The sequence below is a fragment of the Bombus impatiens genome, unplaced genomic scaffold, assembly GCF_000188095.3.
Source record: "Bombus impatiens unplaced genomic scaffold, BIMP_2.2 scf_0036, whole genome shotgun sequence".
Lineage (NCBI taxonomy): Eukaryota > Metazoa > Arthropoda > Insecta > Hymenoptera > Apidae > Bombus > Bombus impatiens.
Window position 1 is genome coordinate 88,969 of NT_176455.1, and position 19,128 is coordinate 108,096.

Sequence of the window (19,128 nt, forward strand, 5' to 3'; positions counted from 1 at the left end):
AAAAAAGAAGTCGAAAATATAGAATAAAAATTTTTCGTTTGAAGCTTTGTTTTCGAGAAAATCGACTTTGAATTTTCGCTCGGTACGCATGCTCTTTGTCGCGTCTCGTTATAACGGATCTCACTGTAGATCGTTGTCCCGATGGAAAAATTAAAAAAAAATTTTTATTCTATATTTTCGACTTCTTTTTTCGCGTAGAATCACCCTCTTTCCGCTTGTACCACTAGTTACCAACCACCCTGTATACACCTAATCTTACCCTGTCACCCTTAATTACCCTTATTTGAAACAAAAAAATGTGTCAGAAGAGCACTGTATGATGTCGGGGATGAGGTACCGTGCTTTCATGCATTTCACCTTGCGACGACCTTGAAACGTCCAGCAAAGCTGACATTAAGATTTTTAAAACGGATGCCTCCATTTCTCGTTACATACTGTTTTAGTTTTCAAAACACTGCAAACTCGTGCCCTTTGCTGCATTCGCTGCCGAGATGTAAACTCTCAAATTCGACAGAGCAATACAAGGTATAATTGCCTAAAAGTGACTACTTGGAAGCGATCGACTATTTTGGACACGCCAGAAGTTTCATAGTAGCATTGTGAAGAACATCTTTATGTGTCGCGTCGTGGTGTACATCGGGTAATTCTAATGCCAGCGGTATATCGGATTTTAAAGTTCATATCTCGATTACGGACACTTCAAAAGGCACGAGTTTATAGCATTTCGAAGACGTCTAAATGTCAGCTACAAGAATATGTAACAAAAATATGGGGGTTAGGTTCATTTAAAAATATAAGGTAAAAGCACAATATGTCACCTTCTATATCGTACAATTTTTGTCTCAAACATTTTCTGTATCGTCACAAATAGGAAAGTAAGTAAGGCTGGAAAAGATAGATGGAACACCCTGTATATATACATATATGTACGTATGTACGTATGCATATGTGCACAGTTATTAGACTATAGTTTATACAATTGCAGTTATCAATTCATAACCTAACCTGTAACCTAGCTGTATCTTCTTCGCCTAAGGTTTCAAATCCAAAGATCTATGATTTATTGGAATCATGATCGATTTAGAGGCCTTGTTTCAGCAGCCTTTGGACTATTACAGGCCGAAAGAACCTCGTTATTCAATCGAAAAGTTAGTTCTATCGAAAACGATGATCGAAGAGAATTAAAACTTCCTCCTTAGTAATTTGATAGGCCTCGCATGCAGCATGCTAAAACTGCAGTCAAGTAACATGTAATGTATTAGAAGCGGTATAGACTGGAATAGCAGTGCTTGTTTTAAGGTTAGGAGAGCTTGCGAAGCTCAAAGTGGGTCAAAAGCCAGCGTGCCCCGGTATACTTGCCAACCTACTTGGAACGCATTCGAGCAGAGTCGGAAATGTTCTTTTGCATCGCCTCTGTTACCACGTACACCAACATAATTGTTCTAATCCAAATCAATTTGCATGTAATAAGTTACTAAGGTAATAAAATGGTATAAAATCCTCTCTTCACTAAGTACATATAAGATTTTGAAAAGCAATTTCACAAAGCAAACTTGTCTAGGATACAGTCGGTGTTGTGGCACAGAAATAAAATAGGTTTGTACGACCGTGCGGTAACATTCTACTTAAAGTAGCTTATTCGAGCGTCCGACCTCAGACAAACCATTGTCGGTGATCGTAAATCGTTTCCAGAAACTTACTGAAAACGAAAACGTCTTTATAAAATTTTCTTTAAAAATCTTCTTATAAAGATTATAAGATTTATATTATTATAGATTATATAATAATATAAGATTATAGATTATAAGATCTTCAAGATCTTATAAAATCCTTTATAAAAAGGAAAAATATTCTCAATAAAAGAAACATTAAACTATAATAAATTCCAAAAAAAGAACGCTCTAAACACCTGTTTTAACATCAACTGCTCGTATTACGTTACTATTTTATTCTGTTACATCACGTTATTTAACTCTTCCTTCGTAATTACCATGTACCTAGCTATCTATCCTATTTAAAATAAGATTTACTTCTGTAAAGGCTCGATGGATCAGCGAAGAGTAGTTAGAATCGATACCGTTCCTCGACGATACTGTAGGAGGAACGTTTCAACGAGGAAAGAAATAGAAAACTACTGGTAGATCCCCTGTGCATACTCCATTATTCTTTTTCCTATATCTGCCTCTGTTCCCTGTAATACCTTCGTATTGACTGTCTCCTTGTAAAGCGCCAGACGGAATTTTAAATCTTGATACGAAGACAGATCTTCCTGCTCTGTTTTCCCCGTCCTCTGAAAGCCCGGAAGTGGATGGGAACACAAAGCGGAACGGTGAAACTCGTCGATCACTCGAACCGTGAACTAGAAGCATTTGGATAATTAACACGTCGCAGCCATTGCGATGGACGATTTTTCTTTTTCTTTTACCTTTGCCTTCCTCCTTCTTCTTCCTTTCTTTCAATTATTTTTAATTCCTTCTTTTCTTCTTTTCTGTTCCGTTATCGAAGCGTTGAAGTTGATCGCCGCGAAAATACCAAGGTCTACAAAGTCGTTTTTCTAATGTACAGGGTATGTAAATATTGTCGATAAAAGTCTAAGACTCTACCACCTTCGGTTTGACGGAGATTTCAGCCGAAAGGCTCGCGCAACGTTGTCCTTGAACCTGAAAATCAAAGCCAAAAGGTCAGTTTTTTTACTCTGTCGTATTAACATCGCGGGCATCAACTTTGAAAAAGGAAATAAACCGTTCTCTTGGAAAATGATGTTACAGTACCATTGGCCCTTGCATCGATACTACTTACTATGTGTTCATATTTCACAGGCGAATATATAGAAGGAAAATAGCGTGGCATTAACGAGGAAACAGGAAATTATTTCCTAGCAAGTGAAGTAACCGACTCTAAGTAGGGCGAAGCTGACTAACTTCATGATTTCTAAATATTACAAAATTACTCGCTCTATGAAGAAACCTTTCTATTATAGTAAGAAGAGTTAAATGACGCCAAAGAGACCAAGATTTGGTACTACATATTAGCTATTTCGTAGGTGAATACGTAAAGGACATACAAAGATCAACTGCTAGACAACGTCAGCAAAAATAATGTTGTAGGTGGAGAGTTAAGTTTGGCACACTCTGTATAAGTAACAATCTTTCTTGTACGTAGTCTTAATTTGTACTATCCCTCTGAGTCTTATTACTATCCTTATTGCTAGTAATTAATATCACATTGCCCTAAATGATACTGTGCTATCTTGGTGTTCTAGACAAATTACTTTAATTCTCGTTGCACGCTTTGTACGAAGCAGCGCAATCTTTTCACATCCACTTCGGCGTTTGCTTTCACAATTTGCCTGCTGCTTTTTATTATTTAAATTTGTCTATATGACAATCGCCCTAAGATCTCAAAAGTAGAAAAGAAGAACATATTAGGATATTTGTTTGCGCTGGGATGTTTTAATTAGACTGGAACGTACAGAAGATCGAGAGTCGTTAATTATTTTCCAACGAGTTTCTAAGAGAAATTTTCATTTGTTTTTATCATATCGGTTTCCTTTCTCACTCTTTCTCTCGATTGAATTTCAACAGCCATTTGAATCTGATTAATAGAGAATCCATTACTAATCATATCAGATCACAGTCTTTGACGCTGGAATTCAATAAAATAATAGTACACTCCAGGCGGACCAGAGTCAATTAACGCAATTAACGAGGGAATGATACAATATCGCGATTAACAACGTGCTCCTAATGCCAGGAATAATGGCAGCCATGGGAAAAGAGGCGTGAAGATTAATGAGGATGAGTCGCGAACAAACGAGATGCCATAATCCTTAAATTACGTATTACAGGCGTTGCGATTTTCAGTAACAATTAAAAGATACTTGGAAACCTGTGTACCATTAATATTGCTTTTTAATTCTTTTAATAAGAATTACAAATTGAAATGGTGCAGAGGAATTTCAGCACAATGCAGTAGATGAAAAACTCTGTTTAAACAAACTGCTACGTATTTACCTTAGAAGAGTCTTTCGTCAAAAGTCTATCGAAATAAAGGAAGTCACTTTTCATAATTGATATTGATTTCTCTATCGTATCTGTTCTTAATTAATTCAAAATTTCGATTCAGTTCTTAGGCTAATAGGTGTTCGAACGAGTGGGGCTCTATTTTGTTTACAAACAGGAGTGTACGTACTTATTTCGAACATGTTCTGTAGACTAGATAGGCAAGACCCAAGTGAAAAGGTACAGTAAATCGTTTTAAAGCGACAGGAAGCAGTGGATGCGTATTATTTCCAGCTATGAGGTATCGTTGTGTCCCAGTGGGAAACACGAGACGATGTTGGTATTCTGCCAGTCTAGAACAATGTGTGGGTCCCTTGTAAGGATAGGAAAAGCCGAACAGTGCGGCGAGGTCGGTCTCTTCTTGGCACGAAAGAATGATACTCCGCGATAATTACGACCTGTAACTACAACGTGCGCTTATTTATCATGCATGCGACACGGGGTCGGATTAAATGTTAGCTGCACTCTGAAAGGAGTCGCATTTGCATAAAAATGATGGAGAAATCTGCCAGCTTAAAGCTATCATCAATCTGTTAACCGAGAATGAGAAATTAAGTTATCGTAAATCGAACATTATATATTCACATACATAATATTTTACATATATACTTATATATACTTCTATACATATATATATTTATTCATTTATTATAATTACATGTATACAGAGATAATCGACGGAGAACTAACAGAGAATATATACAGAGATAATCTAATAAGATTATAAAAATAAGAGGGTAAACTGTGGTGATAAAACGACAGATGTTAATGGAATTCGATATTATAGGATAAGATAAGTTATTAAGGAGGATAAGATATAAACAAGAATCTGATAAGATATTAATAACTACAATGTACTTTATTTATATAATTTATATGTGTATATAAAATACATGCATTGTAGTCACTAATATGCAATGAAAAACGTTCATATAAATATATGCTCTATCTGTCTTCGCTTATGAGACACAACGAATTTTCATAAACACTAAACCTATTGAAGATGTTGAATAAGCTTCCCAACAAATCCGGCAAACATCAGGAACCATTCAGAGTGTAACCGGGTTTATAACAAGACGTCTACAGGCTTGCCTTAAAACGCAAGGTGGTCATCTTCTTCAGTATCTTCTGTAAAGGTAATTGGATAACACGAAATCAAGAGAAAAGTTCGTTATATCTCGTAGACGAAAACGGATATGTCTATAGGAACGTTTTCTATTGTTTCTATTATATGTTCTGTTGCACCCTATATATAAGAATAAGCTCAGTTTTATAAACTCGATGTCTAAAAACAAAGTATGAGAAAGATATAAGTATATACGAGTTTTCAAAAATATTATAAAATCAAGTCCATTTTCCGACCCTAAAGCCGAAATTACATAAAATATATAAATATATACTTGGGACTAATTAATTAGTGCGAATGGTATAATAAATACAATGTTGTGCGGATATTCTTCACAGCCACCGTACTCGCCTATTGTATACATGTAACGATATCTCGCTTTCCAACTTGCTTCATAATAGTCTTAATAATTCACCTTTAACGACAAGCTAATCTTTATTGTCGTGATGAAAAATGAAGTCGCACGAGGGGTCGAAACGCGATCATCCGGCTTGTATGGAAGGCTTCGGTTGAATGCAGACTCCCATTAACCGATTATATCCCATTAAACGATTAACATTCTGAGCATTCCAGTTCTTTGCCCGTCTCTTTTGCCCGGCATGTGCATTGAGTAAAATCTACTTTTACACAGAATACACACGATTCGTGTTACAACGATTTCCTTCAAGGAATTTCGCATTCCTTTGCCTCTGCCTATTTCTATCTTGTCTTGCAATTTCCTAAAGAAATGGCGTACTTCGCAGGATTTACTGTAATTAATCGCCTTATACAGCAGCTCGCGTGATACCTAACGTTAATCTCGTTTCGACATAACCTAAAACTCTATCCTTCTATATACTATACACTTCCATTCACGATCTGTGTCACAATATTACTACGTTACCAATATCAACATAACGTGCCAAAAAGTTCGATTCTCTTTTCCTCTTTGTTTTCCTGAACGGTATTATGTCGCATTGTAGATTGGAGGTTATATCGCTGTCAATTTTAGTCTTTTCGTTGTGGTGTCTTAGAAACAGAAAATTCCTTTAACGTAGGTGTGTGAATAGTTTTTAATGAAGTATCGCTATTTTAATTTTATGTCATACATACAATATTTGTCATTTTATGTACCTAAAATAATCGTATTAATACGATAACGTTATTACAGTAAAGTTAATACAATAGAGTAAACCAATTTTTACTACATGTAATAAAGCAAACACGCTACCTTATTCCTCGATACTTACATCCAAAATCAATTTGTTACATGTACCAGCGTTCATATATACTCTTGGCTATAAGATATATAGAGGCATTGTAATCGTTATTAAAACAAATTTTAAAAGTTATAGTATAAGGTCTCGTTCGAATGAGATTAATATCTTTAATTAAAGAATTTTAATTTGGAATAATCATTATTGATGACGGAAATTTAATTCTGTTTACCAATAACCAATATAAACGATTATAACTTTTTTGGTTATTAGTAATTATTATCGATGACCCGCACTTTACTTTAGTTACCGATAACTATTATTGGCGGTACAAAATTTCTCTCGTTACAATCGGCTATTGTCAATTGTTATTAACAGTACTTACAATTAATACCTATTCACTGAGGATATAAAAAAATTAATTGTAGATATTATGTATTTTATTAGGCAAAGAAACGATATGAAGGTATATGAAACAAGGAGTAATCTAAAAGATATTGTAGTACAATGTGCATTATTAATGCATGTGTTAATAAACTAAACTATAATATCTTTTATACTATTCTTTGTTTCATATATTTTCATGCAATTTCTTCGCTTTATAAGATGCATAAGTTCCATCATTTAGATATTTCATGTTATCAATGAATACGGATTATCAGTAATGTTAATAACAACTGACAATAGTCAAATGTAACCAGAAAAAATGTTGTCGACAATATTAATTGACGGTAACCAAAAGCATTTGTTGCCATCGATAATAGTTACCGGCAACCAAAACAAAATGCACACTATCGATAGTAGTTGCTGGTTATCAAAAGAAATTGCAATCATTTATATTGGTTACTGGTATCTAAAATTGAAATGCCTTCATTGACAATGGTCGTTCCTAACCAAAAGGAAATTTTAATCATTCGTAATGGTTATTCGTAATCAGAACAATTAAAAACTAATATTTTTCAATCATATCGTGTTTTGGATAATTTCTTTCACATTTATTCACAGTTTTTATTTAAATAAAAATTGATTTTTACTCAATGAGTTTTTGCCAAAAAATGCTTAAGATAACCTTTATCTTGGATCTTTGATTATACATATATAATTATAATTGATATTTCAGGGCGTGGAATGATAAATGGTTGCTACCAGCAGCATGGTGTATGAGGAGATAGTCGGTATACGGGGTAGCTGACCCCAACCGCCGCGCACGCTTTTTACGCGCGAAATGCCCCACAATTTGAATTCCGCTTCCGTCAACTCCGCCAACACGGCACCGAATCACCAGGCCTACAACCAACAACCTTGTCACCGACAGAATGGAGATGGACTTCAGCCCGAGGTACATTAATTCCACTTAACAGAAAATGATACTTTGAAGAAAATAGACTTAGATCCTTTATTTGCCAAAAATGCCAGGTACTATCCTATTTACGTTTAATACTATATTATCTTTAAATTATCTTTAAATAATGTTTTAGATGTATGTATTTGCCTATTAAATTTCTGTTGCACAACGAAGGAACCAAGAACCACATTGGACATTTAATCTGACGTTAATTACTCGCTTAATGGTTATACGCATTACGCGTGGAAAGAGTATAATGTTTCTGGAGCAGAAAAAATAGTTTTAGTTTAGGAACATCAACCCGGAAAAAGCATCTCGTTACTCGTTTAATTTAAACGATGAACTTGATGTTATTATATTTTATAATAAAAGTAGTGTAATATTTGTACTCAGCTATAATCATACAGTATGGAATATGTAATTCTTGTCTCCTATTGTATTTGAATGTAACGAGATACATTATGGAAATAAGAATTTTCAGTGATAACGAAGAAACACGTTATACTATCTTAATATTCGGATATATTAATTAAAATATGTAAATTCGATATCGCACAATGTAAAGTGTATTAACAATAATAACACTGTAGCACACTGCAAAAAATTGTTCATATTTAGATTATAACATTTTAGAATTGTATCTCAATGCGATTGGGGACCAGTTTTTATTTGCTGTCCAACTGAATTAAGTAATAGTTAAGAGACTAAGCGCTTCATTTTTAAACAAGCCATGATTTTAAGATTGCCCTTGAATTTTATTACTATAATACGCAAGTCCATCCAAAGAAAAACATCCAATGAGGAATACTGTTATGGTTTTTAACGACTATACAGTTAATTAATAATTGCATAATATCCATCCAAGGAGTGCTCCAAATTAATAAGAACCTAAGTACGTCTGATGACAAACAGAATAATGCAATATATAAAAATAAGAAACCAATTGTAATGAAAATGTATGTGTATGTAACATTCTTTGTTGCAAAAATTGGCACAAAATAACATAGAGAAAACTTCCTTAAATATTAATTTGCTATATTAGCTTCAGTTAATTACACATATTTATTCGTTACTTCTGGAACATTATTTTATTCTATATGAATAAAATTGTAGAATATAACCGTAACATCAAAAATCCTGTTTTCAACAATTTTGATGTTTCACTTACTTTAATCACATTTTATATTCATTCCGTCTATTGCAAAAAGCAAATAGTTAAATAACGATAATTATTTAAAGTGTATATATAATTGATATTAATTGATATTAAATTATGTACAATTGATATTTTACGAAGAAATCTATTTACTCTTTATTAGAAAGAGCCGGTGGAGTTCGATACGTCTCATTTGCGTGGTGCGCCAGCCGAGGTCGAGGCACTGGTGCACAACATCAAAGAAGTTGCGCAACAATTCCTCTATCACTGGAGAACATTCCCTATCATCCTTCCACCGGCACTGTCCACTTGTACGGAGGGCGAAGACACGCTTGCGAGAAAGAAACACCACCTGAAGGATCTGTTCGTCGCGCCCAGCTTCGACGAATTAGACTCAGTCGCCGTAGACAGCAAGGGTGAACCAAGGAGATTGACCAAAAAGCAGCTGGAAAGCATCAGCAAACGAGGGTAGGTCTTCCTATAATAACGAGATATCCATTTAAATATTTATCTTTATCTTTGTAGGTAGCAGTAGTATCAGATTCGTAAGCTCTCACGTTAGGGACGTCCTTAAGCCTGCAGTTGCGATACTCGTCGACCAAGTACGAATTGGATTCAATTTTTTGAAGCAGTACTATCCAAGACTTGCAGTCAAGACTAGTGAAATTGGAGCTGTAACTTAGAAAATGATTTAATTTAAGATTTATGGTTTCACATGTTTTCTGCTTTGATTTTGTATTTAGATTTAGTCAGGGAACGTATTGTAAATAAAAGAGTATATAAGGCATATTATGCGTAAAGAAACACAAAGTCTTTTGTGAATCACATAGTAGATAAAGTAATATTTAAGAAATAAAAATAATCAACTACACACACGCGCGCGCGCCCTAGTATTGGACAGTACTGATTTAAAAAATCGAATGATAAAGATTAAAAATAGGGCTAAGAATTTTTTGAATCTTTAACGAATCTTATTGCAACTTAAGGATTAATGACGTTTATACTTAAATTGAATATGCTTCGAAACACAATATCGTAGCGATTGTATCCCTTAGAATTAGATATTAGCGACTTTTCTGCGCACAGTATAAACATCGCGAGTACTTACTAACAGATACTTGTTTTTAAGGCTTGAATGAAGCTCTCACAGATGCTAGTTTTTTCTAGGATGCAAGGAATATACGTATATAACATATATAATTTCAGGAAATACGTAAATGTTTAGAAAACGTCATGTGTATAAACGTCATATGAGTTTATCGCCTACGCAAATTTAAAAAAAAGACAAAAGAGGAATTTGTGATAATTGAATTCCCTTGCAAAACCTTAAAGGAATTTTATTTTTTAACTATTCAAGTAGTCAGCCTTAATGTATATCACTTCGTTTTGATAATATAAGAATAGTGAGCGAACCAAACCCAAATGGTGCCTCGTTTTCGTAAGGATGTGTAAAACCAAACAGCCACTCGCTTGTGTCTGATATTTTCTAACAATTTTTGTAAAGCTTTCAGAAGGAGAAGTACGGAAAACCGAAGAAGCTGAATGCCACTCAATTGGAGAGCATTCGAAGATGCGGGTATGTCATACACCAGCGTCACACAATATTCAAAGTTGACCGAAACAATGATCGTTACCCTGTGCAATGATTTTGGAGACTGGAATCACTCTCTCTCACGATCATCCTTTTTTTTTTCTTTTTTAACGAAGAAGTTATATCTCTAAAAACCCAAAATCCACCATGTAATGTCACCACAAAACAGCATGGTCTTCTCATCTTCATCTGAAATTCACCCTGTCAACAATTGGCGATTAATTAATCGATTGATTTGCATCGGACAGAGATCAAATATATAAAACGAGGGATTGCCAAGTGCACGAATTCACTGAAAAGAAAGATTTATATCTGGTCTATGTGTGGAGGGATTTCGTAGAGATAACACAGCTTATAACAAATAATACTTAGGCAATCACGGCATGATGTAAATCCTAGTTGTTAAAACACAATTAATATACGGTGTAGGTTGTGTTTTTTTATTTTTAGAGCGTTTAAAGTATGCTTGTATTATAGCGAACAATTCTTATCACTAGCTTTAGCTCCACGAATAAGGAGTGGAGAGTGTAAGGTTCTTCTGTTTTGGTTATTCACTAATTAGAAACGCTGCAACAATGTAAAAATTTTGTACATATTCCAGGATATGTTTGTTCTCTATGTACGTATATATGTTAAATGTATTTTTTCTTTTTTTTATATATACATATATTCACAATGTAGACGTAACATTCTGTTTCTGGATTTTCTCCATATTTTTTTTTTTCTTTTATCCCAAAGTCGACTGTGTTAATAAACAATTTGTCTTTCAGGGAATTCGAGGTAGACTCGATCAATTTCGCTGGGCAGACACACCGATGGAGATTGAGCGGACTTCTTCAGCGTGGACGAGACAGAAGACGAGATGCATTGCTTCGGGATCTCGCTTTGGCAACTAGATTCCTTGTAGTTACGGCGAAAGCCAGACTGGTCTCCCATTGCTTCAGTGTTTCGCAGTCTCTGAAAGCTTTACTAACAGGGCTGTTACGGCTTCTTGGTATGAGTTCATTAAGAAAGTCCTTTCTATCTCTAATGGATTCGCAAGAGGCAATATTATTTAAGTACAATTGCACGTTATTACGTTTTAGATATTATAATTGGCGTACCATCGCTTCAAGCACATAATTTGGATGCTAAAATCAGGGAGGAGCGATGTCGGTACTTGGTTGCCGAATTAGTGTGCAGGGTAAATTGAATAAGTCCTCTAAAATATTTATTTCAGTTACATTGGATTGCTACTTTAAGCAGAGGCTATGTCAATAGGAATTATAAATAAAAATATTAATATGATGGAAAGCATCGCTTTCTAAGATTTTCATAAATCTCGCTACAAATTGCAGCCTGAATATGAAGATTCTCTGGAACTTCTATGTGGTTTTGTACGAAAACAGCTTCGGCGAGCGACGATGGAGAAATTCGAAGTGGAAAGAGAATTATCACAACTATTACCTATCCCGGTTCCTTTCGTATTTGGAACACCCGCTGGAGCAGTGGTTGATCTTAGATTATTTAGCAGAGACATCATCAGGAAAGCTTTACCGATTTTAGTTGCTATTTTGGAGAGAGAGACACGAGGCTGGTTTCTTCATTTCAGAGAAAGACTGATTTCTGAGTTGAGAGCGCGGAAAAAACCGGATGAAGAGATAGAAAGAGTACGATTACTTCTATATCAATTACTATGAAGTTGTCATAAATCTGTGCGTTGTATTCTTATTGATTGTGATCACCTTTAGGAAGTCAACGAAGCTGTTATGCGAGAATATTTGCAACGAGTGTTCTCTAACATCTTATCGCATCCAGACATACTCGATCTCGGTAACGGAATAGCTCAACTGTTGGTTCAGCAAGCACAGTCGGTCGTATTAATGCATCGAGCAGTGAAAAATGTGCAGCGTAAACTATTGCAAACGAAAGAAGCGTTGAAATGCCATATAGAAAACGAACATCCAGTTTTGTCGCGAATAGAACCATGGATGCGCGATAGAATGAGAGAAGTTGAGGAGAAGTTCATCGAAGAGTGCGAATGGAGCGCACACGAAGAAGCTCTCACATTGTGCACTCATCAAAATTTACAGCAGACAGTTTACTTTCTTAATCGTGATTTAACATTTATGAAAGAGGTACGTAGAACTGCAGATTGTCATAAACACTTATTCGCATATGAATACAATGTATTCGTTTCTCTCAGCGTGAACCAGTCCTGTTGAAAGAATTGCGCAAAGTTAAAACACCCACGAGGAGCTTCCAATGGCCGACACAGATATGGCTTCCAAAAAACTGGATTATCAGACGCAATTTTCAAGGCCAGTCTGAAATCATACCAACAGTGCTGAGCAATACTCCGACATCTATCACGACACCTCGCGCAGATCCGAGTCAGCCTGTCTTTTTAGTTGAAAGGGAGATTGTACACACAACTACAACAAGGTATATTGTAACAATGAAGTAATCATTCTTTAAAATTAGTAGATCATTGTCCTCCTGGTGTAAATTTATGAAGAATTAATTGGTTCTAAAATTTATAAACAGATGGCCTATGTGGCGTTGGATTAATTACGTAGCCAGGACGTGGTGTTGGACTTGGAATGCAATGTTTCTATTAGGCGTGGCAGTGCCGTGGTGTAGTCCAGTCTCCATACGAGCTTTGCTACTCGTACAACCCTTTACTCCCGATCTAGAATTGAGTCAATTGAATGGAACCCTGTTTCCTAGAAAGTCGTCTCAAATGCCCACTCTTTGTTCTCGGTTGATAGCACTTTGGAGACATATTAGTAAAAGTCGGACACATTTTGAAACAGAACCGGACACTGGTAAATTTAATAAATTAATAGTTCTATACTTTATTTTTTATTGTTGAATTTATTAAATGATTATTTGATCATTAATTAAATAACTTTGCTTTTAATTGTAGGATTTATTGGAAAAGGAATGACAAGGCATTTAAATAGATTATGGAACTATGGTGTTAAAGGTCTTCTAGGAACACTTATTATATTATTTGTTTTTCCTGTCGTCTGTATAGTCACGAGTTTAGGATCGCTTCTTATTGCACTTACTGCATTTTTATGGTCCGTTGATTATACTATTACATATATCATAATATTTCTTAATTATAAAACGGTAACACTTTCTTTTTTTTTTGTTAATTTAGGATGCCTTTAATTACCTTAGCGTTGCATGCATTTATGGCACTTATAATGGATTTGGATAGCCCAGAACCAAGTAGAAATCGATATTTGGTCATCATGGAAGCATTAGTTTGGAATATCGGTACACAAGGCTGTCTACAACCAATCGCGGCGTTAATTGTAGCTCTTGTTTTGTGTCCTATTATTTCTTTTGTGATACTTACAGGTAAAATATAATATTCTCATTATAAATTAAAAAAGTAATCTGACTATGAAGGATTCGCTTATTTAAAATATATCACTATCTCATAGTTGCTGTGATACGTTACTGGATTAGAGTGGTCTGGGACACGACTATGTTCCATTTAGTAATAAAGAACAGGGGTCGTATACCGGCCAGTGATAGTTTTGTGGTTAAAAGAATAGCTGGACCAGGACTAACTTCTGATTATTATTATCAAGTAGGTATCACAAATTAATCACTAAAATAACTACTACTTAATGTTAATTGTTCCATTCTTATTTGTAGATTAGGCCTGAACAAGCTTTAGCTGCATTCGAGGCGAAACTAGAGTTAGACGAATTGTTAGCTTTCCAACAAGAGACAGAACGATTAATTACACAGCCTCAGAGGGATTTCACTCAATTTGTAGAAGCCTGTTTTGGCCCATTCGCTGCTAGCCTTGCCAAAACAAAAGATCCGTACAAATCGTTAGAAAAGGAAGCCAAAGATCTGATCGCCGTATTACACGAAAAATTAGACAGACGTAGAAAAAATTTGCAGACTGGTCTTGGAATGGTCGTAAGAAGTAAAATAAAACTTACTACCTTTGATCTAAAGGTAATTATCGGCCAAAGCACCTTTGATCCTAAAAATTATTTTACACTTTTATACATTTATAATTGCATCTTTAAGGTGGTAATACAACAAGGGGCACTTATGTTAGAACGCCTTTATCCCAGTCATGTGTTCGCGAGATTATCAGGGAATGAAGAGGATTTCTGGGAGAACAAAGGTTTAAGTGTCGGTGACTGGGCTGGTTTAGCTGGCCTCATGTACGCAGATATTTTCAGTTTAAATTTCCTTCAACCTCTCGATGACGCAGATACGAAATTCAGGCTAGAACCTCATCCTGGAGTCGATTTATCACGTTACACAGATATGGTTCATAGCACAGAAATCGGCGGAACTAATGGGCCAGATTTGCTCGGCGCAGTTTATGCACCACGTGGAAATATACAAGTGTATAGTCCGTACCTAGAGGTCTCAGCTTTTAACCCACGCGCTAAACAGACTAGTAATAGCAGGAAATCAGATAAGCGATGGTAAAAAATATTCTGAATTTTGGATATTACTAAATATTAAATACTAAAATTTTAAGTATTATACGATCAGTATGTAGAGTCAAATTAAAGAAGTTGTTCTCGTTTATAGTGATACTGGAGGACTTTTAACATCGACAAAAATTAGAAGACGCACAACGTCCACGAATGGTACAACAGAGACACGCTGGCAGCCGTGGAAGCGGCAAATTCGTCCTTACAGTGCAGAAAAGTTGCTTATTCCACTTCCTATTCCGCATCCAGCACACATAGCTGTTACCATTCATAATCGCGATTCCGAAAATCCGATTCCCCTCGATTCGGAACTTTGTCAGAATATATTGAAAGCAATCGAAGAGTCGCCCGGTGAAATGTCCACTGAATATGTTAGTCGTTATAGAGGGGCTGCAGATTCTAGTTTCGATTCGGTAGCTTCACATTCTTCGATTTCTATTGAAACTGGCTTAGACAAAGATAACGATACTCAGGGAACGACAAACACCGATAAAGAGGGCGAAACTTATCATTGGACGCTGTCGAATTGGGGTGGTGGCATGACTAGGAGAAGAAACAATTCTGGATCTATAAAGGTCGATCTTGCATCTCCCGAAGACGTTACTCTGGACACAGATACCACTAGAGTGATGTTCAGTACGTACGGAACAACTGTTTGAACTGAGTTTACTGTTACGCCAAGTAAATATACTATATATAATAGGTGCAAGTAGAAACAAATAAGTGTAACTATGCAAAAGTCAGTTTAGACATAGATCTTTTGTTTATACAATTTTTTTAAAAACCCTGCATTTACTCATTTCATTTTTATTACACTGAGGTTGATTAAATAAAATTGTTTTTCGTCAAAAAAAGAGAAATTTTAATTAAAATGCAAGAAATGAACTTTACTTAAAAAAAGACGGACGTTGTGAACCGCTAATTCGAAAGTTTATTATTATAGATTCAGTTGCATTTGAATATGTAATTTGAGAGCCAAGACTAGAAAACATTTTTTTAATTAGAATAATGTCTTATAATTCCAATAAGCCTCGTTTTAAAATCACATCAGGATATGTATAAAAATACATACAAAATTTCAGAAATGTTATATATACGTGCCTGTTGTAGCACATTATCAAAATCATTTTATCTTAATATTTCGCGGATCAAAATCAAACATAGGAAAAATAAACGTTCTAAACATTCGAGATAAATGTTTTGTAGAATTTACATTAACATATACATATTATTATGTATAATTATCAGCATACCAATATCGCTTTCATTGCAACAACAGAACATCATCTTCTGTGCCTAATCAGATATCTTATAAATCCATCTAAATTAGTACTCGATTAATTTAATTAATCAGTGGTCACTATTAAAAGTATTAATTTCTATTAAAACTTAAGTGAACCGTCATGGTTGATAATATAATAAGTATATAGAATGTGCTCATCTGCAAAGTCTGGGATGTCATTACAGATTCATAATTTTTATGTATACAAGTTATAAGCAGAGTCAGATAAGTAGAATATTAGCATATGAATGGCCAGTGCCGTTAAAAAAAAACCTCTTTAAATCTATGTTAAAGAAGTTATACAACATTCTTATTGACATATTGTATATAGATAGTTAATTGTATAAATAAACTTGTTAATGTAATAATAATTCAAATACATTTTCTTGTTATTCACGCTAAAGGCCATTCAGAGGAATACATAAAAGTTTGCTCTCTTTCGATATTTACATAATTCATGTGAGATAATATCATAGGATTATTTCATTATAAACTGTTTACAAAATATCAAGCTGCCAGTATATCGCTTAATCTGACAGTAAAACAGTTCGAAACAGTTACAATTTATTTACACTATTCTCTCCTAAGAATATGCAAGCACAATTTAAAGAATTCTGTATTTTTTAATTAGGATTATTCAGAATTACAAATTACTAATTGAATCTTACACATGATAACTAATGATATATATTTATTTATTTTAAACAAATCTTATAATGCCTGTAAACTTTTTTAAATATCTTCTTTTACTATACCTTTTTTTTGTTGATTTTAATAATAATGTGTACATAAGTTGATTTTATTATATTTTATAATAAATGATACTAGTGTAATATTTGTATTCAGCTATAATCATACAATATGGAATATGTAATTCTTGTCTTCTATTGTATTTGAGTGTATCAAGACATATTATGGAAATCAGAATTTTCAGTGATAACGAAGAAAGATATTATACAATCTTAATATTCAGATATATTAATTAAAATATGTAAATTCGATATCGCACAATGTAAAATGTATTAACCATAATAACACTGCAACATACTGCAAAAAATTGTTCATATTTAGATTATGACATTTTAGGATTGTATCTCAATGAGATTGGATGAAGGAAGCATAGAATTTTAAATATTTCATTTTACTAATATTCGAATATATTTAAATATTGTCTGTGTTAAAGAAAAAGAATGCATTTTACAGAATGCAATTGATTAGAACCTTAAAGAATACTCACTAAAATCCGATAAAGATACTTATAATAAATATTTATCTGTAGATGTTGTAAACCATAGAAATATTAAGAAGTAATGATTATACAATCTTTTGACCAGTTTTTGTTTGTTGTCAAACTGAATTAAGTAATAGTTAAGAGACTAAGCGCTCCATTTTTAAAGAAGGCACGTTTTTAAGATTGCCTTGGATTTTAGTACTATAATGCGCAAGTCCATCCAAAGAAAAACATCCAATGAGGAATACTGTCATGGTTTTTAACGACTATACAGTTAATTAATAATTGCATAATATCCATCCAAGGAGTGTTCAAAATTAGTAAGAACCTAAATACGTCTGATGGCAAACAGAATAATGCAATATATAAAAATAAGAAACCTATTTTAATGAAAATATATGTGTATGTAACATTCTTTGTTGCAAAAATTGATACAGCATAACATGGAGAAAACTTCCTTAAATATTAATTTGCTATATTAGCTTCAGTTAATTACACATATTTATTTGTTACTTCAGAAACATTATTTTATATGATATGAATAAAGCTGTACAACATAATGATTGAACTAGCTAATTCTCTGAAACACAATTTCTAGGGAAACTAGTAATAATTTCTTCTATCAAATGCACTTATCAATAGCAATACAAAACTAAATCTGTTGTACATTATGAAAATTCCAATTTAAATGTTTCAAAGAATTATTCAGGGATAATTTCAAAGAAGAAAATCAGGATAGAATGTTCAAATAATTATTTCTTATTGGAAATGAAATAAGAAATGCGTAAATGAATAAAAATCGGTAGTACTACGTATTGTAATAGATTTAAAAAAGAATTGTAGGAAACGTTGTATCATGAATGTAGCATTAATCAAACATGCGTACGTACAAACCAAATGTGTATTATTTTCATATATTGTAAAAGTATTATATTTTTATCAGTCTAACGAATGGTTCACATTTAGTTTGTGTCTAGGTATGTTAGTGTACTACAAGACTTTATTTAAGTATGTAGCGAACAAGAATGTAATTGTACAAAGTCAAATAAGTTATGAACGATAAATTAAAAAAAGGAAAATACATTTGCAATATTATATCGGAACCAATAACGAAACTTGATATCGTATCTAAGTATAATAAATTTACGTAGAAATTAAAAATTTTACGTAGGTAGATTATAACTGCGAAACATTTACTATTTATAGTTATTATTATACTATTGCTCGTGTTTGCTATATATATATATTTTCATTTTGAATTCCTATTCGAATGTAAAGTTGTACAAAACTATGATTGCGTATATCATAATTGCATAATGTAACATATTAGCAATATTTCTTGACAATTTATTAAAAAATTTTACTTATGACGGTTCTTTTTTATCACGAATAATTATTTATATTAATCGTAATGACATTAAAAAAAATGATTCCCTTTTAATACACGCTTTAAATCATAGTATGTATGTTTCTTTATAATACTATCGTACTCCTTCCCGTTTTTGTATACATCAAATGTAAATGTGATAAAAATAATGCTTATATTTTAATGCTTTTTTAAATTAAAGATATAATAAATTTTGTCAAAACATAAACATGCTTCAAAGAAGAATCATAGGAGCTTATGAAGTTGGAAATATTGCATTATATCTACTGTGTTACTGCAACAAAAAATGA

At 33.6% G+C, this 19,128-nt stretch overlaps 1 protein-coding gene and 1 long non-coding RNA gene across 9 annotated transcripts in view; one reads left to right on the forward strand and one right to left on the reverse strand.

Moving 5' to 3' along the window:
• Window positions 1-6,466, reverse strand: part of LOC105681221 — a 7,859-nt gene extending 1,393 nt beyond the window's left edge. For 2 of the 6 annotated variants that reach the window (XR_004462352.1, XR_004462350.1), the window contains exons 1-2: window positions 2,426-4,969; window positions 2,031-2,359 (exon numbers count right to left, since the gene is read on the reverse strand). This is a non-coding gene — a long non-coding RNA (uncharacterized LOC105681221). Of the gene's footprint in view, window positions 1-1,483; window positions 1,700-2,030; window positions 2,360-2,425; window positions 4,970-5,602 lie in introns of those variants that run through there. The other 4 variants (XR_004462353.1, XR_002947140.1, XR_004462354.1 and 1 more) reach the window with 4 other exon arrangements.
• The window catches only part of LOC100747792, a 43,147-nt gene extending 24,328 nt beyond the window's left edge, over window positions 1-18,819 (forward strand). The window contains exons 1-16 of one of the 3 annotated variants that reach the window (XM_012389596.3): window positions 5,174-5,197; window positions 7,504-7,722; window positions 9,048-9,352; window positions 10,389-10,460; window positions 11,246-11,469; window positions 11,561-11,658; window positions 11,813-12,124; window positions 12,206-12,592; window positions 12,661-12,899; window positions 13,002-13,282; window positions 13,384-13,540; window positions 13,624-13,826; window positions 13,913-14,061; window positions 14,130-14,441; window positions 14,517-14,926; window positions 15,036-18,819. In XM_012389596.3, the coding sequence (XP_012245019.1) occupies window positions 7,609-7,722; window positions 9,048-9,352; window positions 10,389-10,460; window positions 11,246-11,469; window positions 11,561-11,658; window positions 11,813-12,124; window positions 12,206-12,592; window positions 12,661-12,899; window positions 13,002-13,282; window positions 13,384-13,540; window positions 13,624-13,826; window positions 13,913-14,061; window positions 14,130-14,441; window positions 14,517-14,926; window positions 15,036-15,597 (3,825 nt within the window). In that variant the 5' untranslated portion in view covers window positions 5,174-5,197; window positions 7,504-7,608 and the 3' untranslated portion in view covers window positions 15,598-18,819. Of the gene's footprint in view, window positions 1-5,173; window positions 5,198-7,503; window positions 7,723-9,047; window positions 9,353-10,388; window positions 10,461-11,245; window positions 11,470-11,560; window positions 11,659-11,812; window positions 12,125-12,205; window positions 12,593-12,660; window positions 12,900-13,001; window positions 13,283-13,383; window positions 13,541-13,623; window positions 13,827-13,912; window positions 14,062-14,129; window positions 14,442-14,516; window positions 14,927-15,035 lie in introns of those variants that run through there. The other 2 variants (XM_012389601.3, XM_024369254.2) reach the window with 2 other exon arrangements.
• Window positions 18,820-19,128: the final 309 nt, after the last annotated feature.